The sequence below is a fragment of the Pelodiscus sinensis genome, chromosome 17 (assembly GCF_052426305.1).
Source record: "Pelodiscus sinensis isolate ZL-2025 chromosome 17, ASM5242630v1, whole genome shotgun sequence".
Classification (NCBI taxonomy): Eukaryota; Metazoa; Chordata; order Testudines; family Trionychidae; genus Pelodiscus; species Pelodiscus sinensis.
In genome coordinates this window covers 36,176,882-36,199,654 of record NC_143068.1, presented here as the reverse complement: position 1 = coordinate 36,199,654, position 22,773 = coordinate 36,176,882, and the positions used below count along the sequence as shown (strand labels likewise).

General features: G+C 70.9%; 1 protein-coding gene across 1 annotated transcript; it reads right to left on the bottom strand.

Annotated features, from left to right (window-relative positions):
- Positions 1 to 1,842: 1,842 nt before the first annotated feature.
- Positions 1,843 to 18,044, bottom strand: CD40 (CD40 molecule). Its single transcript, XM_075916195.2, has 9 exons — positions 17,916 to 18,044; positions 16,482 to 16,563; positions 13,778 to 13,903; positions 13,510 to 13,656; positions 8,252 to 8,345; positions 5,237 to 5,298; positions 4,801 to 4,896; positions 3,278 to 3,303; positions 1,843 to 2,334 (listed from the first exon to the last, which is right to left on the bottom strand). Exons 1-9 carry the CDS (start codon positions 17,955 to 17,957, stop codon positions 2,158 to 2,160), a joined length of 852 nt encoding a protein of 283 aa, XP_075772310.2. The 5' UTR covers positions 17,958 to 18,044; the 3' UTR covers positions 1,843 to 2,157.
- Between the last annotated feature and the right edge of the window lie 4,729 nt (positions 18,045 to 22,773).

The window sequence follows — 22,773 nt, the reverse complement described above, 5'->3', positions numbered from 1 at the left end:
CCCTCACCGCCAGCCCAGCTCCCCGAGCCCCCTCGCTGCCAGCCCAGCCCCCTGCAGCCCCCTCGCCGCCAGCCCAGCTCCTGCAGCCCCCTCGCCGCCAGCCCAGCTCCCTGTAGCCCCCTCACCGGCAGCCCAGCTCCCCGAGCCCCCTTGCTGCCAGCCCAGATCCCCGAGCCCCCTCGCCGCCAGCCCAGCCCCCTGCAGCCCCCTCGCCGCCAGCCCAGCTCCCTGTAGCCCCCTCACCGGCAGCCCAGCTCCCCAAGCCCCCTTGCTGCCAGCCCAGCCCCCTGCAGCCCCCTCGCCACCAGCCCAGCCCCCTCCACCCCCCCACCTTCCCTCTCAGCCTGAGCAACGTGCTCCCCCCAACTGCAGCTGTGTAATTAGTGACAGTCAATGCGGCCTCCTGGCGCCCCCCACCCCCCGCGCTCAGGGCACCCGCAGGCCGACCCCCCTTCCCCAGCAGCCGGCGAGGGGTTGGCCACGGGCGCTGCTTCCCGGCCAGGCACAGGAGACACAGAGGCCTGGACGCTGTGAGCGAGGGGCAGGCGCCAGGGCGCTGGGCTTTCAAGAGCAACTCTGGGCCCTGCAAGGCTTGCCAGCGGCAGCCAGCCAACCCGAACGCTCATCCCCATCTCCCCAGCGGGCCCTGCCCCCATCTCCCCAGGGGCCTCTGCCCCCCATCTCCCCAGCGGGCCTCTGCCCCCCATCTCCCCAGTGGGCCTTGCCCCCCATCTCCCCAGCGGGCCCTGCCCCCATCTCCCCCAGGGCCTCTGCCCCCCATCACCTCAGTGGGCCTCTGCCCCCCATCTCCCCAGCAGGCCCTGCCCCCCATCTCCCCAGTGGGCCCTGCCACCATCTCCTCTGGGGCCTCTGCCCCCCATCTCCCCAGTGGGCCCTGCCCCCATCTCCTCTGGCGCCTCTGCCCCCCATCTCCCCAGTGGGCCCTGCCCCCATCTCCTCTGGCGCCTCTGCCCCCCATCTCCCCAGCAGGCAGTCTTTGCTGTTATCCCGGCCTCCGCGGGGGGCGGGGGGGGGGGCTGTGTGGGGCTGTGAGGGAACGTGGCGCAGCGTGTGGGGGCGGCAGGGCCAGTCCCCAGAGCTGGCCTGGGTCTCGCTGGCTCCTGGCAGCCCCCCAGCTGCCCTTTGTCTCTGGCACTGGCAACCACTGCTCCTGGCAGGGCCACCTGGGCTCCAGGGCTGCCCGGCTCCGTGCCAGGCCCTGCAAGTCCTAGCTCTGCCGCGTGAGTCCGGCCCCGGGGCGTGGAGGGGCCACCGGGTGACGCGGGGCTGTGTTGCCACTACACTGTTCTCCGCAAATTGTGAACGTCCCGGAACAGCCCGTCGTCCTTGCCGCCGCAGCCGCTCGCCTGCTCCCCCGCAGAAGAGCCGACGCCTTCCCTGGGCGCCCTGTAGCTTTGCCCAGATACCCGGGAGAACCCCGTAGTGCCCACGTAGCCTGGGCGGGAGGGGCTGCCGAGTGACTCCGCAAGGGAGGGGCCGCCGAGTGACTCCACGAGAGCCGGGCGGGTGGCCAGGAGAAGGACCCGTGAATAGCGGCCGTGTGCCAGCGCGTGCTGGAGCGTCACTGTTCCCGTTGTCACGGCGCCACAGCCCGGGGAGAGGAGCCGGTCCCGCGGAAATGTCAACCTGTCGGCAGCAAATAGGCCAGCTCCTCCCGAGGGCTGGCGGGGGGCTCAGCCCAGCGGCTCTCCTTCAGGGCAGCAGGGGGCAGCGTGGGCACACGTCCGCACACGTGTGGTGCACGGCCCTGCCCCGCGTGTGCACACGGCTGAGCGAGCGGGAGTGTGCTCACAGGGAGTGTGCGTGCACATTTGCGCATGCCTCGGTGCACAGAGCAACCTTTATTCTGCACTTGGGCGGCCCAGGAGGAGAAGGCTGGCTCTTCCGCCGCACGCCGAGCGGTGAGTGCGCCATCACGTCCGGGCGTGGGGCGCAGCACGTCAGGCCGGCGCAGCAAGAGGCGGCCGGACGCTGGGGCTCCCTGCCGGCCCTGGCGCGAGTCCTTTCTGTGTGCGGTGAAACGGGGTCGGCCAGGGCCCCTGTGCGTGCCGGGAGTGCTTGGCCCATCGCGCTGCCCGCGGCCCAGAGCAGGGGCCTGGGTGCGCCGAGGGAGGCAGCTGCTCCCCACGCCAGGCCTCACAGCCGCTCCTGCTCCGAGATGCGACTCTCCTTGCCGTCCTCCTGCGCCACCGGCTGGCGCCCCATCAGGGTCTCCTGGACGGGGAAGTCCTGGCGCTCGTCATGCTCCTCGCACACCTCCTTGGCCGCCGGCGGCAGCAGCACGATCTCCACGGGCTCCGGCAGCTCCACAGCCTGCTGGGCAGTGGGGACAGGTGAGGGGAAGGTGGGGACAAGGTGGGGACAGAGGGGGCAGGTGAGGGGACAGTGGGGGCAGAGGGGGCAAGTGGGGACAGGTGAGGGGAAGGTGGGGACAGTGGGGGCAGAGGGGGCAGGTGGAGGGAAAGGGGGGGCAGGTGGGGGCAAGTGGGGGCAGGTGAGGGGACGGTGGGGGCAGAGGGGGCAAGTGGGGGGAAGGTGGGGGCAGACGGGGCAGGTGGGGGGGAAAAGGGGGGCAAGTGGGGGCAGGTGAGGGGACAGTGGGGGCAGAGGGGACAAGTGGGGGGAAGGTGGGGGCAGAGGGGGCAGGTGGGGGGAAAAGGGGGGCAGGTGGGGGCAAGTGGGGGCAGGTGAGGGGACGGTGGGGGCAGAGGGGGCAAGTGGGGGCAGGTGAGGGGACGGTGGGGGCAGAGGGGGCAAGTGGGGGCAGGTGAGGGGACGGTGGGGGCAGAGGGGGCAAGTGGGGGCAGGTGAGGGGACAGTGGGGGCAGAGGGGGCAGGTGGGGGGAAAGGGGGGGCAGAGGGGGCAAGTGGGGGCAGGTGAGGGGACGGTGGGGGCAGAGGGGGCAAGTGGGGGTCCTGTGGCAGCCCCTCCAACAGGCAGCGTGGGGCTGATGAGCCCTTTGCCTTTGTTCAGGCTCCTGCTGCCCCCTGCTGGGCTGCTGCGGGATTCGAGGGGGGAGATGCAGGGACCCTGCCCCAGACCCTCCCCCCCCCCCCCCCCCCCCCCGTCACGGGGCGCCCTCAGGCAGGGCTGGGCCAGGGCCCAGGCTGCCTCCCTCCTCCCCTCTGGCCCAGTCAGTGGCCCCAGGGCCGAGCATCCGGCCTGTCCCTGGGGCCGGGAGGGGAGCCCCGCGTGGGGCCGGGTCCTGGCAGCTGCTTTCCCACCCCAGAAGTGGGGGCGGCGCCGGGCACCCACCTGCTTCTGCACCCACGGCCGGCAACCTAGACCAGGAACAGAGACAGGGGGAGTGAGAGCCCCGGCCTGCCCAGCCCAGCCCCCCGCTCCTCCTGCCCCCCCGGCCAGTCCCCCGCCCAGCGCCCCCCCAGTCCCACCCCCAGCCCAGCCCCCCGCTCCACCTGCCCCCCCAGCCATTCCCCCCCCAGCCCTGCCCCCCCAGTCCCACCCCCAGCCCAGCCCCCCGCTCCGCCTGCCCCCCGGCCAGTCCCCCGCCCAGCGCCCCCCCAGTCCCACCCCCAGCCCAGCCCCCCGCTCCACCTGCCCCCCCAGCCATTCCCCCCCAGCCCTGCCCCCCCAGCCAGTCCCCCGCCCAGCGCGCTCCCAGCCCAGCCCCCCACTCCACCTGCCCCCCCAGCCATTCCCCCCCAGCCCTGCCCCCCCGGCCAGTCCCCCGCCCAGCGCCCCCCCAGTCCCACCCCCAGCCCAGCCCCCCGCTCCACCTGCCCCCCCAGCCATTCCCCCCCCAGCCCTGCCCCCCCAGCCAGTCCCCCGCCCAGCGCGCCCCAGTCCCAGCCCAGCCCCCCGCTCCACCTGCCCCCCCAGCCATATCCCCCCCAGCCCTGCCCCCCCAGTCCCCCCCAGCCCTGCCCTCCGGCCAGTCCCCCGCCCAGCGCCCCCCCAGTCCCACCCCCAGCCCAGCCCCCCGCTCCACCTGCCCCCCCAGCCATTCCCCCCCCAGCCCTGCCCCCCCAGCCAGTCCCCCGCCCAGCGCGCCCCCAGTCCCAGCCCAGCCCCCCGCTCCACCTGCCCCCCCAGCCATATCCCCCCCAGCCCTGCCCCCCCAGTCCCCCCCAGCCCTGCCCTCCGGCCAGTCCCCCGCCCAGCGCCCCCCCAGTCCCACCCCCAGCCCAGCCCCCCGCTCCGCCTGCCCCCCCAGCCATTCCCCCCCCAGCCCTGCCCCCCCGGCCAGTCCCCCGCCCAGCGCGCTCCCAGCCCAGCCCCCCGCTCCACCTGCCCCCCCAGCCATATCCCCCCCAGCCCTGCCCCCCCGGCCAGTGCCCCGCCCAGCGCCCCCGTCCCAGCCCAGCCCCCCACTCCGCCTGCCCCCCAGCCAGTCCCCCCGCAGCCCTGCCCCCCCGGCCAGTCCCCCGCCCAGCCCCCCCCAGTCCCACCCCCTGCCCAGCCCAGCCCCCAGCCAGTCCCCCCCCTGCCAACCCTGCCCTCCCACCCAGCCCAGCACCCCGCCCAGCACTCCCCTGCCGCCCAGCCCAGCCCCCCCGCCCAGTGCCCCCCTGCCAACCCTGCCCGCCCAGCCCAGGCCCCCGCCCAGCGCCCCCCCGCCAACCCTGCCCCCCCGCCCAGCACCCCCCTGCTAACCCTGTCCCCCGGCCAGCCCAGACCCCTGCCCAGCACAGCCACCGGGGGGGGCCACAGGAGGGAGCCAGCTGAGCTCTGCCGTGGTGCCCGTGTGCCCAGGGCGCTATGGGCAGGGAGCACTGGCGGGGGTGCCCTGCGTGGGCCCGACGCCGCCCGGCGCTCACCTTTCCGACACAGGAGGAGGCCGAGCCCCACGAGGCAGGTGGTGGCCACAACGACGGGGATCAGCACCAGCGCCGGGGAGCGGCTGCGCCTGGGCTCTGGCGAGAGAGGAGGGGACGGCGACTGAGCCCTGCGCGCCAGCGCGACGCCCGCCCCCGGGGCACCCGCTGCTGGGGCCCTGGGTCTGCAGGGAAATGCAGCCAGCTCTGGGGGGCAGCGGCGGGGACCAGGGAGAACCCGGAGGGCAGCAGCCAGGACCCTGCGCTGGCAGGACGCACGGGGAGCCGGGCCCAGGGTGAGCATCGGGGCAGGTGGCACAAGGGGCCCGTGCCAGAGAGCTGGCGGGATCAGGCCCCAAGGGGCTCCCCCCCAAGGACCCCCAAATCCCCTCCCCCTGCCGCCTGTGCCCCCTGGCAGGGCCCGGAGCTCGGCACTCACCACAAAGCACGTCCACGCGGCTCGTCCCGTTGGCCTTCACCAGCAGCCCCTGCGCCTCGCAGCTGCAGAGACGGCAGAGCCGGGTCAGGCCCGGAGCCGGGGCAACCGCGCACCTGCCCGCGGGCAGCAGCTGTGAACGGGTGGGGGGCTCCCCCGGTGCCTATGGGGGCCATGTGGGGCCAGCTCCGCCCCCCCCCCGGTGCCTATGGGGGCCATGCGGGGCCAGCTCCGCCCCCCCCCCCGGTGCCTATGGGGGCCATGCGGGGCCAGCTCTGCCCCCCGGTGCCTATGGGGGCCATGCGGGGCCAGCTCCGCCCCCCGGTGCCTATGGGGGCCATGTGGGGCCAGCTCCGCCCCCCCCCGGTGCCTATGGGGGCCATGCGGGGCCAGCTCCGCCCCCCGGTGCCTATGGGGGCCATGCGGGGCCAGCTCCGCCCCCCCCGGTGCCTATGGGGGCCATGCGGGGCCAGCTCCGCCCCCCGGTGCCTATGGGGGCCATGCGGGGCCAGCTCCGCCCCCCCCGGTGCCTATGGGGGCCATGCGGGGCCAGCTCTGCCCCCCAGTGCCTATGGGGGCCATGCGGGGCCAGCTCCGCCCCCCGGTGCCTATGGGGGCCATGCGGGGCCAGCTCCACCCCCCGGTGCCTATGGGGGCCATGCGGGGCCAGCTCCGCCCCCCGGTGCCTATGGGGGTCATGCGGGGCCAGCTCCGCCCCCCGGTGCCTATGGGGGCCATGTGGGGTCATTTTCTGCCCCCGGTGCCTATGGGGGGCCATGCGGGGCCAGCTCCGCCCCCCGGTGCCTATGGGGGCCATGCGGGGTCATTTTCTGCCCCCGGTGCCTATGGGGGCCATGCGGGGCCAGCTCCGCCCCCCCGGTGCCTATGGGGGCCATGCGGGGCCAGCTCCGCCCCCCCCGGTGCCTATGGGGGCCATGCGGGGCCAGCTCCGCCCCCCGGTGCCTATGGGGGCCATGCGGGGCCAGCTCCGCCCCCCCCCCGGTGCCTATGGGGGCCATGCGGGGCCAGCTCCGCCCCCCCCCCCGGTGCCTATGGGGGCCATGCGGGGCCAGCTCCGCCCCCCGGTGCCTATGGGGGCCATGCGGGGCCAGCTCCGCCCCCCGGTGCCTATGGGGGCCATGCGGGGCCAGCTCCGCCCCCCCGGTGCCTATGGGGGCCATGCGGGGCCAGCTCCGCCCCCCGGTGCCTATGGGGGCCATGCGGGGCCAGCTCCGCCCCCCGGTGCCTATGGGGGCCATGCGGGGCCAGCTCCGCCCCCTGGGGACTATGGGGCCCGTGTGTCTCCGCCGTGCAGCGCAGGCGGCCAGGCTGAGGGGAGGGATCCCGTGCGGAGGCGCCGCAGGCAGGGCAGGCAGCCAGAGGGGCAGGAGGGAGGGGCGTGGGGGAGGGGGGCTGCAGCACCCCGGGTAGGAAGCGGTTTCCAGTTTGGCTCAGTGGCTCTCAGCCAACCTCACAGGGGGCTCTGACCCTGCACCCCCCCACTCCTCACGTCACCCCCAGGGCCCCGGCACAGCTCCTGCCCCCGCCCCCGTCACCCCCCAGGGCCCCGGCACAGCTCCTGCCCCCGCCCCCCGTGTCACCCCCCAGAGAACCTGCCACAGCTCCTGCCCCCGCCCCCCGTCACCCCCCAGGGCCCCGGCACAGCTCCTGCCCCCGCCCCCGTCACCCCCCAGGGCCCCGGCACAGCTCCTGCCCCCGCCCCCCGTGTCACCCCCCCAGGGCCCCTGCCACAGCTCCTGCCCCCGCCCCCCGTCACCCCCAGGGCCCCTGCCACAGCTCCTGCCCCCGCCCCCCGTCACCCCCCAGGGCCCCTGCCACAGCTCCTGCCCCCGCCCCCGTCACCCCCCAGGGCCCCTGCCACAGCTCCTGCCCCCGCCCCCCGTGTCACCCCCCAGAGAACCTGCCACAGCTCCTGCCCCCGCCCCCCGTGTCACCCCCCCAGGGCCCCTGCCACAGCTCCTGCCCCCGCCCCCCGTGTCACCCCCCCAGGGCCCCTGCCACAGCTCCTGCCCCCGCCCCCCGTGTCACCCCCCCCAGGGCCCCTGCCACAGCTCCTGCCCCCGCCCCCCGTGTCACCCCCCCAGAGACCTTGCCACAGCTCCTGCCCCCGCCCCCCGTGTCACCCCCCCAGGGCCCCTGCCACAGCTCCTGCCCCCGCCCCCCGTGTCACCCCCCCCAGAGACCCTGCCACAGCTCCTGCCCCCACCCCCCGTGTCACCCCCCCAGAGACCTTGCCACAGCTCCTGCCCCCGCCCCCCGTGTCACCCCCCAGAGAACCTGCCACAGCTCCTGCCCCCGCCCCCCGTCACCCCCCAGAGAACCTGCCACAGCTCCTGCCCCCGCCCCCCGTGTCACCCCCCCAGGGCCCCTGCCACAGCTCCTGCCCCCGCCCCCCGTCACCCCCAGGGCCCCTGCCACAGCTCCTGCCCCCGCCCCCCGTCACCCCCAGGGCCCCTGCCACAGCTCCTGCCCCCGCCCCCGTCACCCCCCAGGGCCCCTGCCACAGCTCCTGCCCCCGCCCCCCGTGTCACCCCCCAGAGAACCTGCCACAGCTCCTGCCCCCGCCCCCCGTGTCACCCCCCCAGGGCCCCTGCCACAGCTCCTGCCCCCGCCCCCCGTGTCACCCCCCCAGGGCCCCTGCCACAGCTCCTGCCCCCGCCCCCCGTGTCACCCCCCCCAGGGCCCCTGCCACAGCTCCTGCCCCCGCCCCCCGTGTCACCCCCCCAGAGACCTTGCCACAGCTCCTGCCCCCGCCCCCCGTGTCACCCCCCAGAGAACCTGCCACAGCTCCTGCCCCCGCCCCCCGTCACCCCCCAGAGAACCTGCCACAGCTCCTGCCCCCGCCCCCCGTGTCACCCCCCCAGGGCCCCTGCCACAGCTCCTGCCCCCGCCCCCCGTGTCACCCCCCCCGGGCCCCTGCCACAGCTCCTGCCCCTGCCCCCGTGTCACCCCGTCAGGGCCCCGGGGGAGTGGGGCCGGAGGGCCGTGCCATTGTACCTGGTCCAGCGGCGGCAGGGCTCGGAGGCGGAGGAGTTGCTGGAGAAGTAGCCGTGTGCACACGGCTCACAGACAGTGTCCGAGGAGATGTTGGCTGGAAAGGAGCAGAGTGCGCCATGAGCAGAGCGGGGCGCAGTGCCAGGGCAGGGCGCCATGGGGGGGCGCAGTGCCAGGGAAGGGCGGGGCAGAGCGCCATGGGGGGGGCGCAGTGCCAGGGCAGAGCGCCATGGGGGGGGTGCAGTGCCAGGGAAGGGCGGGGCAGAGCGCCATGGGGGGGGCGCAGTGCCAGGGAAGGGCGGGGCAGAGCGCCATGGGGGGAGCGCAGTGCCAGGGCAGGGCGCCATGGGGGGGCGCAGTGTCAGGGGAGGGCGGGGCAGGGCGCCATGGGCGGGGCGCAGTGTCAGGGGAGGGCGGGGCAGGGTGCCATGGGCGGGGCGCAGTGTCAGGGGAGGGCGGGTCGGGGTGCCATGGGTGGTGCAGTGCCAGGGGAGGGCGGGGCAGGGTGCCATGGGCGGGGCGCAGTGTCAGGGGAGGGCGGGGCAGGGTGCCATGGGTGGGGCGCAGTGTCAGGGGAGGGCGGGGCAGGGCGCCATGGGCGGGGTGCAGTGCCAGAGGAGGGCGGGTCGGGGTGCCATGGGTGGTGCAGTGCCAGGGGAGGGCGGGGCAGGGCGCCATGGGCGGGGTGCAGTGCCAGAGGAGGGCGGGTCGGGGTGCCATGGGTGGTGCAGTGCCAGGGGAGGGCGGGGCAGGGTGCCATGGGCGGGGCGCAGTGTCAGGGGAGGGCGGGGCAGGGTGCCATGGGCGGGGCGCAGTGTCAGGGGAGGGCGGGGCAGGGCGCCACGGGCGGGGTGCAGTGTCAGGGGAGGGCGGGGCAGGGCGCCATGGGGGGTGCAGTGTCAGGGGAGGGCGGGGCAGGGCGCCATGGGGGGTGCAGTGTCAGGGGAGGGCGGGGCAGGGTGCCATGGGCGGGGTGCAGTGCCAGAGGAGGGCGGGTCGGGTTGCCATGGGTGGGGCGCAGTGCCAGAGGAGGGCGGGGCGCAGTGCCAGGGGAGGGCGGGTCGGGGTGCCATGGGCGGGGTGCAGTGCCAGAGGAGGGCGGGTCGGGGTGCCATGGGTGGGGCGCAGTGCCAGGGGAGGGCGGGGCAGGGCGCCATGGGCGGGGCGCAGTGCCAGGGGAGGGCGGGGCAGGGCGCCATGGGCGGGGCGCAGTGCCAGGGGAGGGCGGGGCAGGGCGCCATGGGGGGTGCAATGCCGGGGGAGGGCGGGTCGGGGTGCCATGGGCAGGGCGCAGTGTCAGGGGAGGGCGGGGCAGGGCGCCATGGGGGGTGCAATGCCGGGGGAGGGCGGGTCGGGGTGCCATGGGCAGGGCGCAGTGCCAGGGGAGGGCGGGGCAGGGTGCCATGGGCGGGGCGCAGTGCCAGGGGAGGGCGGGGCAGGGCGCCATGGGGGGTGCAGTGCCAGGGGAGGGCGGGTCGGGGTGCCATGGGCGGGGCGCAGTGCCGGGGGAGGGCGGGTCGGGGTGCCATGGGCAGGGCGCAGTGCCAGGGGAGGGCGGGGCAGGGTGCCATGGGCGGGGCGCAGTGCCAGGGGAGGGCGGGGCAGGGCGCCATGGGCGGGGCGCAGTGCCAGGGGAGGGCGGGGCAGGGTGCCATGGGCGGGGCGCAGTGTCAGGGGAGGGCGGGGCAGGGCGCCATGGGCGGGGCGCAGTGTCAGGGGAGGGCGGGGCAGGGTGCCATGGGCGGGGCGCAGTGTCAGGGGAGGGCGGGGCAGGGCGCCATGGGCGGGGCGCAGTGTCAGGGGAGGGCGGGGCAGGGCGCCATGGGGGGCGCAGTGTCGGGGGAGGGCGGGTCGGGGTGCCGTGTGGGGGAGGGCGGGTGTTATGGGGGGGGGCTGTCTACTCTGCAGACCCTGGGCCCACGCTGTGGGGCGTTCAGTGGGGCTGCCCCCTGCTGGCCGGTGTCTGTAGCACTGCCTGGGGGGTGCCCCAGCACCAGCCACAGACAATGGCCAGTCTGGGCTGGGCAGCCATGAAGAGGACACACTGAGCCGAGTGCTGCGTTGTCACGTTTGTGTCTGCTGGGGAGGAGGATGCTGTGACTTGGGTAGATCCAGGCAGTGTCTGGCCAGAACCCCAGAGACCGGACAGTGGGGACACTGATATTGTGCCTGATGCTGCTGTGTTGCTGGAAGAGGGGGGAGTGACTCTGTGGGACCAGGGTGACCCCTTAGCCCAGGCACAAGGAGAGAATGAGGGCGTGTTAACTCTGGAGCCTAATGATGGTGTGGACGTTTACAGCCATCTAGAGCGCTGCAAAGGGAGAGAAGGTGCCTCTGACCCTGTCTCTTGTGGGTCTGTCTGTGTGCCTGAGAGGGGATTGTCTGTGAATCCACCAGAGGGGCCAGAGATGACTCAGGGAGTTAGGGAATTGCAGGAGGAGTTGGTTGTGGCTCAGCAGGGCAAGGCTGCTGCAGAGCCAGGGAAGGGTGAACTGCTGCCTAAGGAAGCTCATAGGGAGGAGAGTCCTGGCAGTGCTTGTAGCAAGCAGTTTGCTGTGACTGAGAGAGGTGACAGGGCCTTGCTGGGAGAAGGCATTCAGGAGAAAGCTCTGCCTGTAAGGGGCAGTGGCTTGTTGTGTGAGGCACTTGTTTTGGTGCCTGACAGACAGAATTTGTCTGTTAACAGTGACTCCACTGACTTGGGTTTAGGGAAACCCAGTGTGGATGGTGGTGGAGAGGTCTCGGAGGGACTGAGGGTTGTTCCAGAAGAGGCAGGAACATCCAGAGAACTGGAGCAGGCTGCTAACCCAGTGACTGTGTGTGACCAGCTTGCTGGGAAGTCAGTGTGTGTGGAACAGGATTGTTCCCAGGTGAAGGAGGAGAGTGGGAAGTTAGTGTCTCAGATTCAGGAGAAGGGCTGTGTAGCCAAGTGTGCAGAGCAGAACAGCTGTGTGGTCACCCTCCCTAGGATGCAGGAGATGGCAGTTATGCTCCCATCTCTGGACACGGTGGACACTCATACTCAATCAGGGAAGTGGATATCTGGTTCCATGTGGAAACAGAGGTTAGAGAGGGACAGAGGAGAGACTTGGGAGTCTACAGCTCACTGCTGTTACCCCACTGAGTGGGGGAAGGGGGAGAATTCCAGGGCCATTGTGAGCCAGGGAGTCACGCCCAGCCAGCCCATTGTCTTGGGCAGGCCAGAGGTTTCAGGCCTGGAGCCCACAGGACAAGGGGGAGGGGCAGGACTTGCTTTGGCCAAGAAGATTTGCAGTTTAAACCTGAAGGGCCAAAACTGCAATGGTGTGGGGCCAGAGAAGGGGCCTGATGGGGAATTTCAGTATACACCTGGGATAGGATTGTTCTTGTTACTGATGTTAATTCTTGTAACCAATGGATTATTGTTGCAGAGAATTGTAGAGGTATACAATGGGCATGATCCTATGGAAATACCATGTGATCTGTCTGGAGATGTACCGAACGACAGCCGGTATGTAAGGGGACAGTGTGATATTGGAACTTATTACAGGACAAAAAAGGTTCCAGCCAGAAGGTCCTGTGTGAAAAGGGAAACTGAGGCACGCCACCATTCTGTTTTCATGGCTAAGTGCAAAAATGCCTTCACTATTTGGGATGGGAATACCTGCATTCACACAATGTTAATTGTGGTTCAGAGAGTTGCCAGAGCTGGCCTAGATAAAGTCACTACTTTCTTCAGCTCGGGGCAAAATCATCTCATACGCTGATCCAGCTCTGTGCTGTTGTTTCCAACATTGGGTTAGAACACCTGATGAGACAGAGCCAAAGCATGGGGGAGGGGGGGGGGCCTGTGATGCCCTCAGTGATGTTACTGGCATCACTTCCTGCATCAATTTTGCGTTGGGGGTGTCACGTTGCTGAATTGGAGGGAAGCAGCCAGGTCACTGCTGCACCCATGGGTGGGGGTGCTGGCCCCAAAAATGGTATAAAAGGGGCCATGTGGGGTGCTGAATAGAAGTTCACTATCTGCTAATCCTATGGACGCTGGTCATGTGACTGTAGAATGTCTGTGTGTGGAGTTAGGAATCTGTAATCTGTGTGGAGACTGAATATTTCTCTGCATGTGGTTGAGCATTGGGCAGAGCCCGGCCTATGGACATGCTAATCAGGGCCCTGTGGGACAATGGCTCTCAATGGGCCAAGGACACACAGAATGAGGGTTGACTCCTGAGGGCTGCCAGCAGGGAACACAGAGATTGGCCTCTGGCCAGGTGACCTGCTGCAGCCAAGAAGAGGCCAGGAAGGAGGGATAAATAGGCCATGTGGTTGACTCCATTTTTGTCTTCAGCTCAGCACTTCATCCCAGAGGCAGCACTGCAGGGATTGAAGAGCCCGGAAGACCTGTGAACCCATCCTGATCGTAGGATGTGCAACAAGAACTTTTAAACCAGCAGCTGTAACATCTCTGCTAGAGCCTGCATCGAGAACTGGGAGATTCGATGCATGTAACGTACTATCCTTTAACAACCTTACTCTCATGATTTTCTTTCTTGTGTTAATAAGCCTGTAGTTGTTAGATGCTAAAGGGTTGGCCCAGCGTGATTTGTGGGTAAGGTCCAGAGGGTAAATTGACCAGGGATCTGTGGCTGGTTCCTTGGAACCGGACAGAACTTGTTCGGGGTAGGTGGGATTGGGTGCTAGGACCCCCCACCTGTGTATAGGCCCGGGGCCATCTGGGGCACGGATATTGCTGGGGTGTCGGAGGGGTTTTGCTCAGGAGGCTTCAGGCAGGCAGCTGAAGCGCTCTGTGGGACTGGTTTGTGGCCTGTTTGGAGAGGTCACCAGTCTGGGGGCTGTAAGGAGCCCCGGATTTGAGCAATTTGCCCTGAGTGGACCCCCTCAGCTGTGCTCAAACCGGCCTGGTCCATCACATGTGTTCAGGTGAGGGCGGGCAGGGCGCAGTGCCAGGGGAGGGCGGGGCGGGGCACAGTGCCAGATGAGGGTGGGGCAGGGCGCCATGCAGGGGAGGGTGGGGCAGGGCGCCATGCAGGGTGCCGTGCCAGGCAGGGCCTAGCTCCCAAAGCCCTTGGACAGCGGCATCTGGGGATGACGCATGGAGTGGTTGCAGCCTGTACCCATCTCCCCTGGGTGCCCCATGCCAGGGCAGGCTTTGGCAGGTCTCGGGGGCAGCCTCGGTGGGGCTCGCATGGGGCTGGGTGCCCCTCGGGCTGTGCTGGGTCCCGGCTGGGGCGCGCTCTGTCTGGCTCCGAGCACCACCTCACCTATGTGAGCGACTCCGTGGCCCGGCTGGCAGGCAGAGATGGGCAGGCAGGTCTGGCACTCGTGGGAGGAGCAGAACGTCCCCAGCTCGCACTCGCACTTGGTGTCGCTCTGCGCGTCCCCGGGGAGCCGCAGGACCAGCTTCGCGTCTGGGCAAAGGGGCGAGACACAGGTCAGCTGTAGGGCCCGGGGGCTGAGCCAACAGTGGGGGGGGCCTGAGCATTACTCGGGGGCGGTTTACCCCAGGGAGGAAACCCCCAAGGCACCTACTGGGGTCGCAGTATCTGTGGGGCGAGCAGTGTCTCTCCTTCGTCCAGCCAGGCTGGAAGTGCTTCGACTCGCACGCTGCGCACATGGACTCCCTCTCCGCCGTGCAGTCAGACTGCAGCTTGTAGCCTGCAACGCGGCGCACGGCCTGTTACTGGGGGGCGGGGCGGGGGGCAGCCCCCAGAGAACAAGGGCCCCACACGGCCAGGCCCTGCCCGACCACCTCCTGCACGCGCCCTGAAGGGAGGGACGCCGGCTGCCCCAGCCCTGCCCCCCTGCACACGCCCCAGAGGGAGGGACGCCGGCTGCCCCAGCCCTGCCCCCCCTGCACATGCCCCAGAGGGAGGGACGCCGGCTGCCCCAGCCCTGCCCCCCTGCACACGCCCCAGAGGGAGGGACGCCGGCTGCCCCAGCCCTGCCCCCCCTGCACACGCCCCAGAGGGAGGGACGCTGGCTGCCCCAGCCCTGCCCCCCCTGCACGCGCCCCAGAGGGAGGGACGCCGGCTGCCCCGGCCCTGCCCCCCCTGCACACGCCCCAGAGGGAGGGACGCCGGCTGCCCCGGCCCTGCCCCCCTGCACACGCCCCAGAGGGAGGGACGCCGGCTGCCCCGGCCCTGTCCCCCTGCACACGCCCCGGAGGGAGGGACGCCGGCTGCCCCCGGCCCTGCCCCCCTGCACACGCCCCAGAGGGAGGGACGCCGGCTGCCCCGGCCCTGTCCCCCTGCACACGCCCCGGAGGGAGGGACGCCGGCTGCCCCAGCCCTGCCCCCCCTGCACGCGCCCCAGAGGGAGGGACGCCGGCTGCCCCGGCCCTGCCCCCCCTGCACACGCCCCGGAGGGAGGGACGCCGGCTGCCCCAGCCCTGAGCCCCCCTGCACACGCCCCAGAGGGAGGGACGCCGGCTGCCCCTGGCCCTGCCCCCCTGCACACGCCCCAGAGGGAGGGACGCCGGCTGCCCCTGGCCCTGCCCCCCCTGCACACGCCCCAGAGGGAGGGACGCCGGCTGCCCCTGGCCCTGCCTCCCCTGCACACGCCCCAGAGGGAGGGACGCCGGCTGCCCCTGGCCCTGCCCCCCCTGCACACGCCCCAGAGGGAGGGACGCCGGCTGCCCCAGCCCTGCCCCCCCTGCACACGCCCCAGAGGGAGGGACGCCGGCTGCCCCTGGCCCTGCCCCCCCTGCACACGCCCCGGAGGGAGGGACGCCGGCTGCCCCAGCCCTGCCCCCCCTGCACACGCCCCAGAGGGAGGGACGCCGGCTGCCCCTGGCCCTGCCCCCCCTGCACACGCCCCAGAGGGAGGGACGCCGGCTGCCCCTGGCCCTGCCCCCCCTGCACACGCCCCAGAGGGAGGGACGCCGGCTGCCCCTGGCCCTGCCCCCCCTGCACACGCCCCAGAGGGAGGGACGCCGGCTGCCCCTGGCCCTGCCCCCCTGCACACGCCCCGGAGGGAGGGACGCCGGCTGCCCCCGGCCCTGCCCCCCCTGCACGCGCCCCAGAGGGAGGGACGCCGGCTGCCCCCGGCCCTGCCCCCCCTGCACGCGCCCCAGAGGGAGGGACGCCGGCTGCCCCCGGCCCTGCCCCCCCTGCACGCGCCCCAGAGGGAGGGACGCCGGCTGCCCCTGGCCCTGCCTCCCCTGCACACGCCCCAGAGGGAGGGACGCCGGCTGCCCCCGGCCCTGCCCCCCTGCACACGCCCCAGAGGGAGGGACGCCGGCTGCCCCGGCCCTGCCCCCCTGCACACGCCCCAGAGGGAGGGACGCCGGCTGCCCCGGCCCTGCCCCCCTGCACACGCCCCAGAGGGAGGGACGCCGGCTGCCCCCTGCCCTGCCCCCCCTGCACGCGCCCCAGAGGGAGGGACGCCGGCTGCCCCCTGCCCTGCCCCCCCTGCACGCGCCCCAGAGGGAGGGACGCCGGCTGCCCCCGGCCCTGCCCCCCTGCACACGCCCCAGAGGGAGGGACGCCGGCTGCCCCCGGCCCTGCCCCCCCTGCACACGCCCCGGAGGGAGGGACGCCGGCTGCCCCAGCCCTGCCCCCCTGCACACGCCCCAGAGGGAGGGACGCCGGCTGCCCCTGGCCCTGCCCCCCTGCAAACGCCCCAGAGGGAGGGACGCCGGCTGCCCCGGCCCTGCCCCCCTGCACACGCCCCGGAGGGAGGGACGCCGGCTGCCCCAGCCCTGCCCCCCTGCACACGCCCCAGAGGGAGGGACGCCGGCTGCCCCGGCCCTGCCCCCCTGCAAACGCCCCAGAGGGAGGGACGCCGGCTGCCCCGGCCCTGCCCCCCTGCACACGCCCCAGAGGGAGGGACGCCGGCTGCCCCTGCCCTGCCCCCCTGCACACGCCCCGGAGGGAGGGACGCCGGCTGCCCCGGCCCTGCCCCCCTGCACACGCCCCGGAGGGAGGGACGCCGGCTGCCCCTGCCCTGCCCCCCTGCACACGCCCCGGAGGGAGGGACGCCGGCTGCCCCTGCCCTGCCCCCCTGCACACGCCCCGGAGGGAGGGACGCCGGCTGCCCCTGCCCTGCCCCCCTGCACACGCCCCGGAGGGAGGGACGCCGGCTGCCCCGGCCCTGCCCCCCCTGCACACACCCCGGAGGGAGGGACGCCGGCTGCCCCCGGCCCTGCCCCCCTGCACGCGCCCCAGAGCAGATCAAGGCTGCGGCCCCAGCCCGGCTCTGGGGTGGCTGCCTGGGGCGCGACACGGCTCCGTACCTGGCCTGCAGCGGCTGCAGCACGTGCCCTGGTGCTCGTATTGCTGCAGGTTGCAGTCCAAGGCGCTGACAGACGCCCAGTGCTGGAAGAGAGGAGAGCGGCGAGCTCAGGCGGGCCAGGACCCCCCCTTCTTCCTGCCCCCTGGCTCCCACAGGCTCTGCCCAGCCTCTGCGTCCCCGGCGCTCCCAGACGCAGCTGCCTGCCGGCGCCCGCTGGAACCACAACGGGACCCTGGCGCCCCGGTGCCCTGCCTCCCCCGCGCCAGGGCGACGCCGGGCACCGCTGACAGGACCGGGACCCCGGCTGCCCTGCCCGCGGGCTGCCAGCTGCCCTCCCTGCCGCAGGGCCGAGCCACGGATGGACACGGGGCGGTGCTGGGAGGAGCCTGTGGGCTCTGGGGAGCCCCCTCCCCCACCGGGACGTGCCCCAGCCCTGCATGGGCAGCGCAGCCGCTCTCAGGGCAGGGGCCCGGTGCTGCCGCCGGTCGCTCTCGGAGAGCCGGGCTTGGGGCTTCCAGGGGCGGCGCGGAGCCCGACGGCGCCGTCCCACGTCCCTAGCGGGCTGGGAAACCGGCCCCTCTGCCCTGCAGGCCTGGCCTGGCGCCCCGGGAACTGGGCGGGAACCCTGGAGCGCAGGTCCTGTGCCGAGAGGCAGGAAGGGCCAGCCGGCTCCCGCGCCCTGGCTCACGCTGCATGCCCAGGGCCTGGCGCGCGCTCAGCTGCAACCGGCGACGCTGGGCGCCCGCGGCCAGTGCCCTGCTGCCTCCGGGCTGCCCTTCCGCCCTGGCCGGCCGGCGCGCTCCCCGCCCGGGACCCAGCCCTGCCCCTGCGCCCTGCCCCTGGCCTGGCCTGCTCCCTGGGGCTCCCTGGGGCTCCCTGGCCGGAGCTGGGCTGGGCTGGGCTTGCTCTGTCTCCGGGGCTTGCTCCAGCCCCCTACTTCAGAAAGAAAGTGAAAGCGAAGCCTTGGGCCTCACCCAGGGAGCAGGCGGGGGCCTGGCCCCAGCTCTGGCTGGGCCCTTTGCCTGGGCAGTGGGGGCCCCAGGCCCTGCCCGCCCCCCCTGCGTCCCCGTCCCACCCGGGCTGCCAGGCAGCAGGGCAGAGCGGCCGGGGCCGGGAAATCCAAGAGAATGAAGGGAAATTCCCAGCCACAGAAATGAGGAACCAGCCACCTGGCAGGGAGCCGACTGCAGCCAGCCCGCGTCCCCCCCGCCGGCCCCCGTGTGCTCAGTGCCGGGGCCTGACCCCCGCCGGCCCCCCCTCCCCGGGGCCTGGGCTGGCACCGGGCTGGCGGGCGCTCTGCCGGCGGGGGGGAGGTGGCGCGGTGCCAGCCCCCGGCTGCCCGGGCAGGGAGTTGGCTCCGAGGAGGCAGAGGGGCGCCGGGAGCCCAGCCGGGCCAGGCTTGCAGCGGGCAGCGCCGGGCGAGGGCAGCACTCACCCAGAGCAGGCAGCCCCCGAGCAGGCAGAGCAGGCCGGCCATGGCGCAGCTGGACCGTCCAGGCTGCGGGGAGGGGACCGGCCAGCTGCTATAAACTCCAGCCCTCGAACCGCCCAGGAAGGGGGCTGGGCCGCCCCTCCCCGAGCAGCCAAACTCCTCCCAGGACTTCCCCGGCCAGCCTGCAGGGCTCTGGGCCTGGCTCTCTGCGCCCCAGCCGGGGGCAGGGAGGGGTGCAGACGGGGCGAGGGGCACAGATGGGCAAGGGGGCGCAGATGGAGTAAGGGGGCGCAGACGGGGTAAGGGGGCACAGACATGGGTGAGGGGCGCAGACGGGGCGAGGGGCACAGATGGGCAAAGGGGTGCAGACGGGGGTCAGAGGGCACACACAGAGGTAAGGGGGTGCAGTCAAGGATGAGGGGTCGCAGATGGGGGTTGGGGGTGCAAACAGGGATAAGGGGCGCAGACAGAGGTGAGGGGGCACAAACGGGAGTTAAAGGGGCACAGATGGGTGAGGGGGTCGCAGACGGAATGAGGGGGTGCAGATGGAGTTAAGAGGGTGCAGATGGCGGTGGGGGGTCACAGATGGAGTTAAGGGGGTGCAGACAGAATGAGGAGGTGCAGAGGGGGTGCAGACGGGGTGAGGGGGTGCAGACGGAGTTAAGGGGTGTAGACGGAATGAGGGGCTGCAGATGGAGCTAAGAGGGTGCAGATGGCGGTGGGGGGGTTGCAGATGGAGTTAAGGGGGTGCAGACGGAATGAGGGGGTGCAGACGGAGTTAAGAGGGTGCAGACGGCGGTGGGGGGGTCGCAGATGGAGTTAAGGGGGTGCAGACGGAATGAGGGGGTGCAGATGGAGCTAAGAGGGTGCAGACGGCGGTGGGGGGGTCGCAGATGGAGTTAAGGGGGTGCAGACGGAATGAGGGGGTGCAGACGGGGCGAGGGGCGCAGAGAGGCAAGGGGGTGCAAACGGAGTTAAGAGGGTGCAGACGGAATGAGGGGGTGCAGACGGAGTTAAGAGGGTGCAGACAGCGGTGGGGGGGTCGCAGATGGAGTTAAGAGGGTGCAGACGGAATGAGGGGGTGCAGATGGAGCTAAGAGGGTGCAGACGGCGGTGGGGGGGTCGCAGATGGAGTTAAGGGGGTGCAGACGGAATGAGGGGGTGCAGATGGAGCTAAGAGGGTGCAGACGGCGGTGGGGGGGTTGCAGATGGAGTTAAGGGGGTGCAGACGGAATGAGGGGGTGCAGATGGAGCTAAGAGGGTGCAGACAGCGGTGGGGGGGTCGCAGATGGAGTTAAGAGGGTGCAGACGGAATGAGGGGGTGCAGATGGAGCTAAGAGGGTGCAGACGGCGGTGGGGGGGTTGCAGATGGAGTTAAGGGGGTGCAGACGGAATGAGGGGGTGCAGACGGAGTTAAGAGGGTGCAGACGGCGGTGGGGGGGTCGCAGATGGAGTTAAGGGGGTGCAGACGGAATGAGGGGGTGCAGATGGAGCTAAGAGGGTGCAGATGGCGGTGGGGGGGGTCACAGATGGAGTTAAGGGGGTGCAGACGGAATGAGGGGGTGCAGACGGGGCGAGGGGCGCAGAGGGGCAAGGGGGTGCAAACGGAGTTAAGAGGGTGCAGACGGAATGAGGGGGTGCAGACGGAGTTAAGAGGGTGCAGACGGCGGTGGGGGGTCGCAGATGGAGTTAAGAGGGTGCAGACGGCGGTGGGGGGGTCGCAGATGGAGTTAAGGGGGTGCAGACGGCGGTGGGGGGGTCGCAGATGGAGTTAAGGGGGTGCAGACGGCGGTGGGGGGTCGCAGATGGAGTTAAGGGGGTGCAGACGGCGGTGGGGGGGTCGCAGATGGAGTTAAGGGGGTGCAGACGGGGGTTAACGGGACACAGCTTAGCCCCCCCTCACCCTAACAATTGCTCGGATGCCACTGACAGTGGGGGGTGCTCAGAGCTTTGACCCAAACTGCACCCCCTCAGAGGGATGGGCCCACACATCCAGGGGGCGACCCCCAGCTCTCGGGCTCTCTCTGCTCCTCATCAGCGCCGGGCTGGCCAGTTCAGCTTAGGACCTGCCCATGCAGCCTGTGGGCAGCTCCCTGCCCCAGGGCAGCCAGGCCCATGGCAGGAGGGCCCAGGGCCCGCCAGGAGTACTCAGTGCCAGGGTGCCGGCATGGGGGAGCAGCAGAGATCCCTGCCTCAGGCCCTGGAGCCTGGTGTCCCTGGGTGGCCTGCTCTAGAGGAGAGAGGCGCAGGTGGCCTGGCCCAGCCAGGGCATGTACCAGGGCCATGGGGTGAGCGCAGGGCTGCCCCTATGGCCCAGGCCACTCGTGGGCATCTCTGCCACACACTGATGGGCCAGCAGGGCGATGTCACCAGTGTGAATTCACCAGGGCGATGTCACCAGGGCGATGTCACCAGAGCGATGTGACCAGTGTGAATTCACCAGGGCGATGTCACCAGAGCGATGTCACCAGTGTGAATTCACCAGGGCGATGTCACCAGAGCGATGTCACCAGAGCGATGTGACCAGTGTGAATTCACCAGGGCGATGTCACCAGAGCGATGTGACCAGTGTGAATTCACCAGTGTGAATTCACCAGGGCGATGTCACCAGAGCGATGTCACCAGTGTGAATTCACCAGTGTGAATTCACCAGGGCGATGTCACCAGGGCGATGTCACCAGAGCGATGTGACCAGTGTGAATTCACCAGGGCGATGTCACCAGAGCGATGTCACCAGTGTGAATTCACCAGGGCGATGTCACCAGGGCGATGTCACCAGAGCGATGTCACCAGTGTGAATTCACCAGGGCGATGTCACCAGGGCGATGTCACCAGGGCGATGTCACCAGTGTGAATTCACCAGGGCGATGTCACCAGAGCGATGTCACCAGTGTGAATTCACCAGGGCGATGTCACCAGAGCGATGTCACCAGAGCGATGTGACCAGTGTGAATTCACCAGGGCGATGTCACCAGAGCGATGTGACCAGTGTGAATTCACCAGTGTGAATTCACCAGAGCGATGTGACCAGAGCGATGTCACCAGTGTGAATTCACCAGGGCGATGTCACCAGAGCGATGTGACCAGTGTGAATTCACCAGGGCGATGTCACCAGGGCGAAGTCCCTAGGGCAATGTGGCCAGGAAAAGGCGTGTGCGAGCCAGGCTCCTAGCCAGGGGGGTCAGTGCTGTTGCCGGAGGACTGGGGTGCCTGCCGCTGGTGTCGTGTGTGCTGGGGTGGGCCCCTGGCCATTGGCAGAGCGAGCGGGTGGCACAGGGACGGGGCTGGTTGTACCCGGCTCTTGCAGGCTAGTTTCGTGGCGGGAGACTGGAGGGTGACCTGGACCCTTGGGGGGCCCCGTGTCACATTATTGGATTTTAAGGGGAGCAGCCAGATCACTGCCCCAAAGTCTATTGTGACGTTGTGGGGGGCTGTTTGCTCTGTAACCCGGGGTCCCCTGCACTGGGCTGGGATTCCCACGGACTCACCTGCATGTGTGTTGGCCCAGACACCCGGGCCCAGCCTGGGCAGGTAACAAGGCTCTTCCCGGGGAGAGACAAAGGGAGGGCGGTGCAGACGCCACCTGGCTGGGGGGCAGGGCCTGGGAGCTGGGCGGTCTTGTCTGGAAAAAGATGGAGAGAAGTGAGTAAGCTGAGTGCGGGTGTTGAGGGGGGCACTGGACCCCTCCCCCAAGGGGCTTGAGGCTGCCTGGCCCTGACTCCTGTAGCCACATCACATCTGTGCTGGGCTGTGTCCTGGAGAAGCAATAACCCCCCCGCCCCGTTCTACTGGCTGGCGGAGTCTCATCTTGCTGCAATGGGGGTGCAGGATCAGGTGGGTCCCTGACACGCCACCATAGTGGTGGCAGCAGTGGGATGCACCCCTTGGATGGAGCTTCCAGCAGCAAGGAACAAGGCGCAGGAGAAGGAAGGGGCTTGCATGAGCCAGGCGTGCGGGAGGCAGAGTGAAGGGAGTCGTGGGGCGCTGTAGCACTTGGCCGCTGAGTCTGCACCCCAGGGATTGGCGAGGAGACAGCCTACGCCCAGCTCCTGAAGGCAGACCTGGTGGGGCTGTGCAGAGAGAGGGGCCTGCCCGTGGGGAAAGCAACCAAGGCCCAGGACTGCCCGGCTGGAAGAGCATGACCCATCCAGGGACCTGGATCCTGTCTCCACAGGGAGCAGCCAGACACCCCCTGGGAGTGTCCCAGGCTCTCAGGCAGGAGGGGGGCTGGAGTCCGCCAGACAGACGCGGTGCCCACCAGGCCACTCTCGGCCAGCAGCGGTTCGTCCTGGGCCGGGTCCTCCCCGGCAGAGCTGCGATGGCTGGAGATCAAGCTGAGGCTAAAGGAACTGGAGGATTGTAGGGAGGAGCGCCAGGACCGAGAGAGGCAGCGGCTGCATGAGCTGGCCATGGCGGAGCGGAGAAGCGGAGGGGCCCAGCTGCGGTGAGTGGGGAGGACCCCAGGGATCCCGGGACTGCCAGACACTTGGAGAAGCTCGTGTTGGCCCAGTGTAAGGACGTGCGGGATGTGACGTAGTGGGGGGACTTGCTGGGCGGTGGTGACGGTGAGGCCAAACCTGTTGAACCAGACACCCCCCATGGAGAGGAACAAAGGAAGGTGGATGCTGCCCTGGCTGGGGGGCAGGGCTGGAAGGGGGTGAGTTAGTTGCTGTCTGGGAGCATGGAGGAGACAGCCTAGGGAAAGGGGCTGGAGTTTAGGGGCCCAGTCTCCCCCATCTCAAGGGGGCCTGAGGCATCCTAGCCCAGCTCTGTGACCAGATTCCATCTGTGCTGTGCTGCATCCTGGAGAGGCAATAAACTTCCTCTATTCCACCGGCTGGTGCAGTCTGTTTGTGCCATT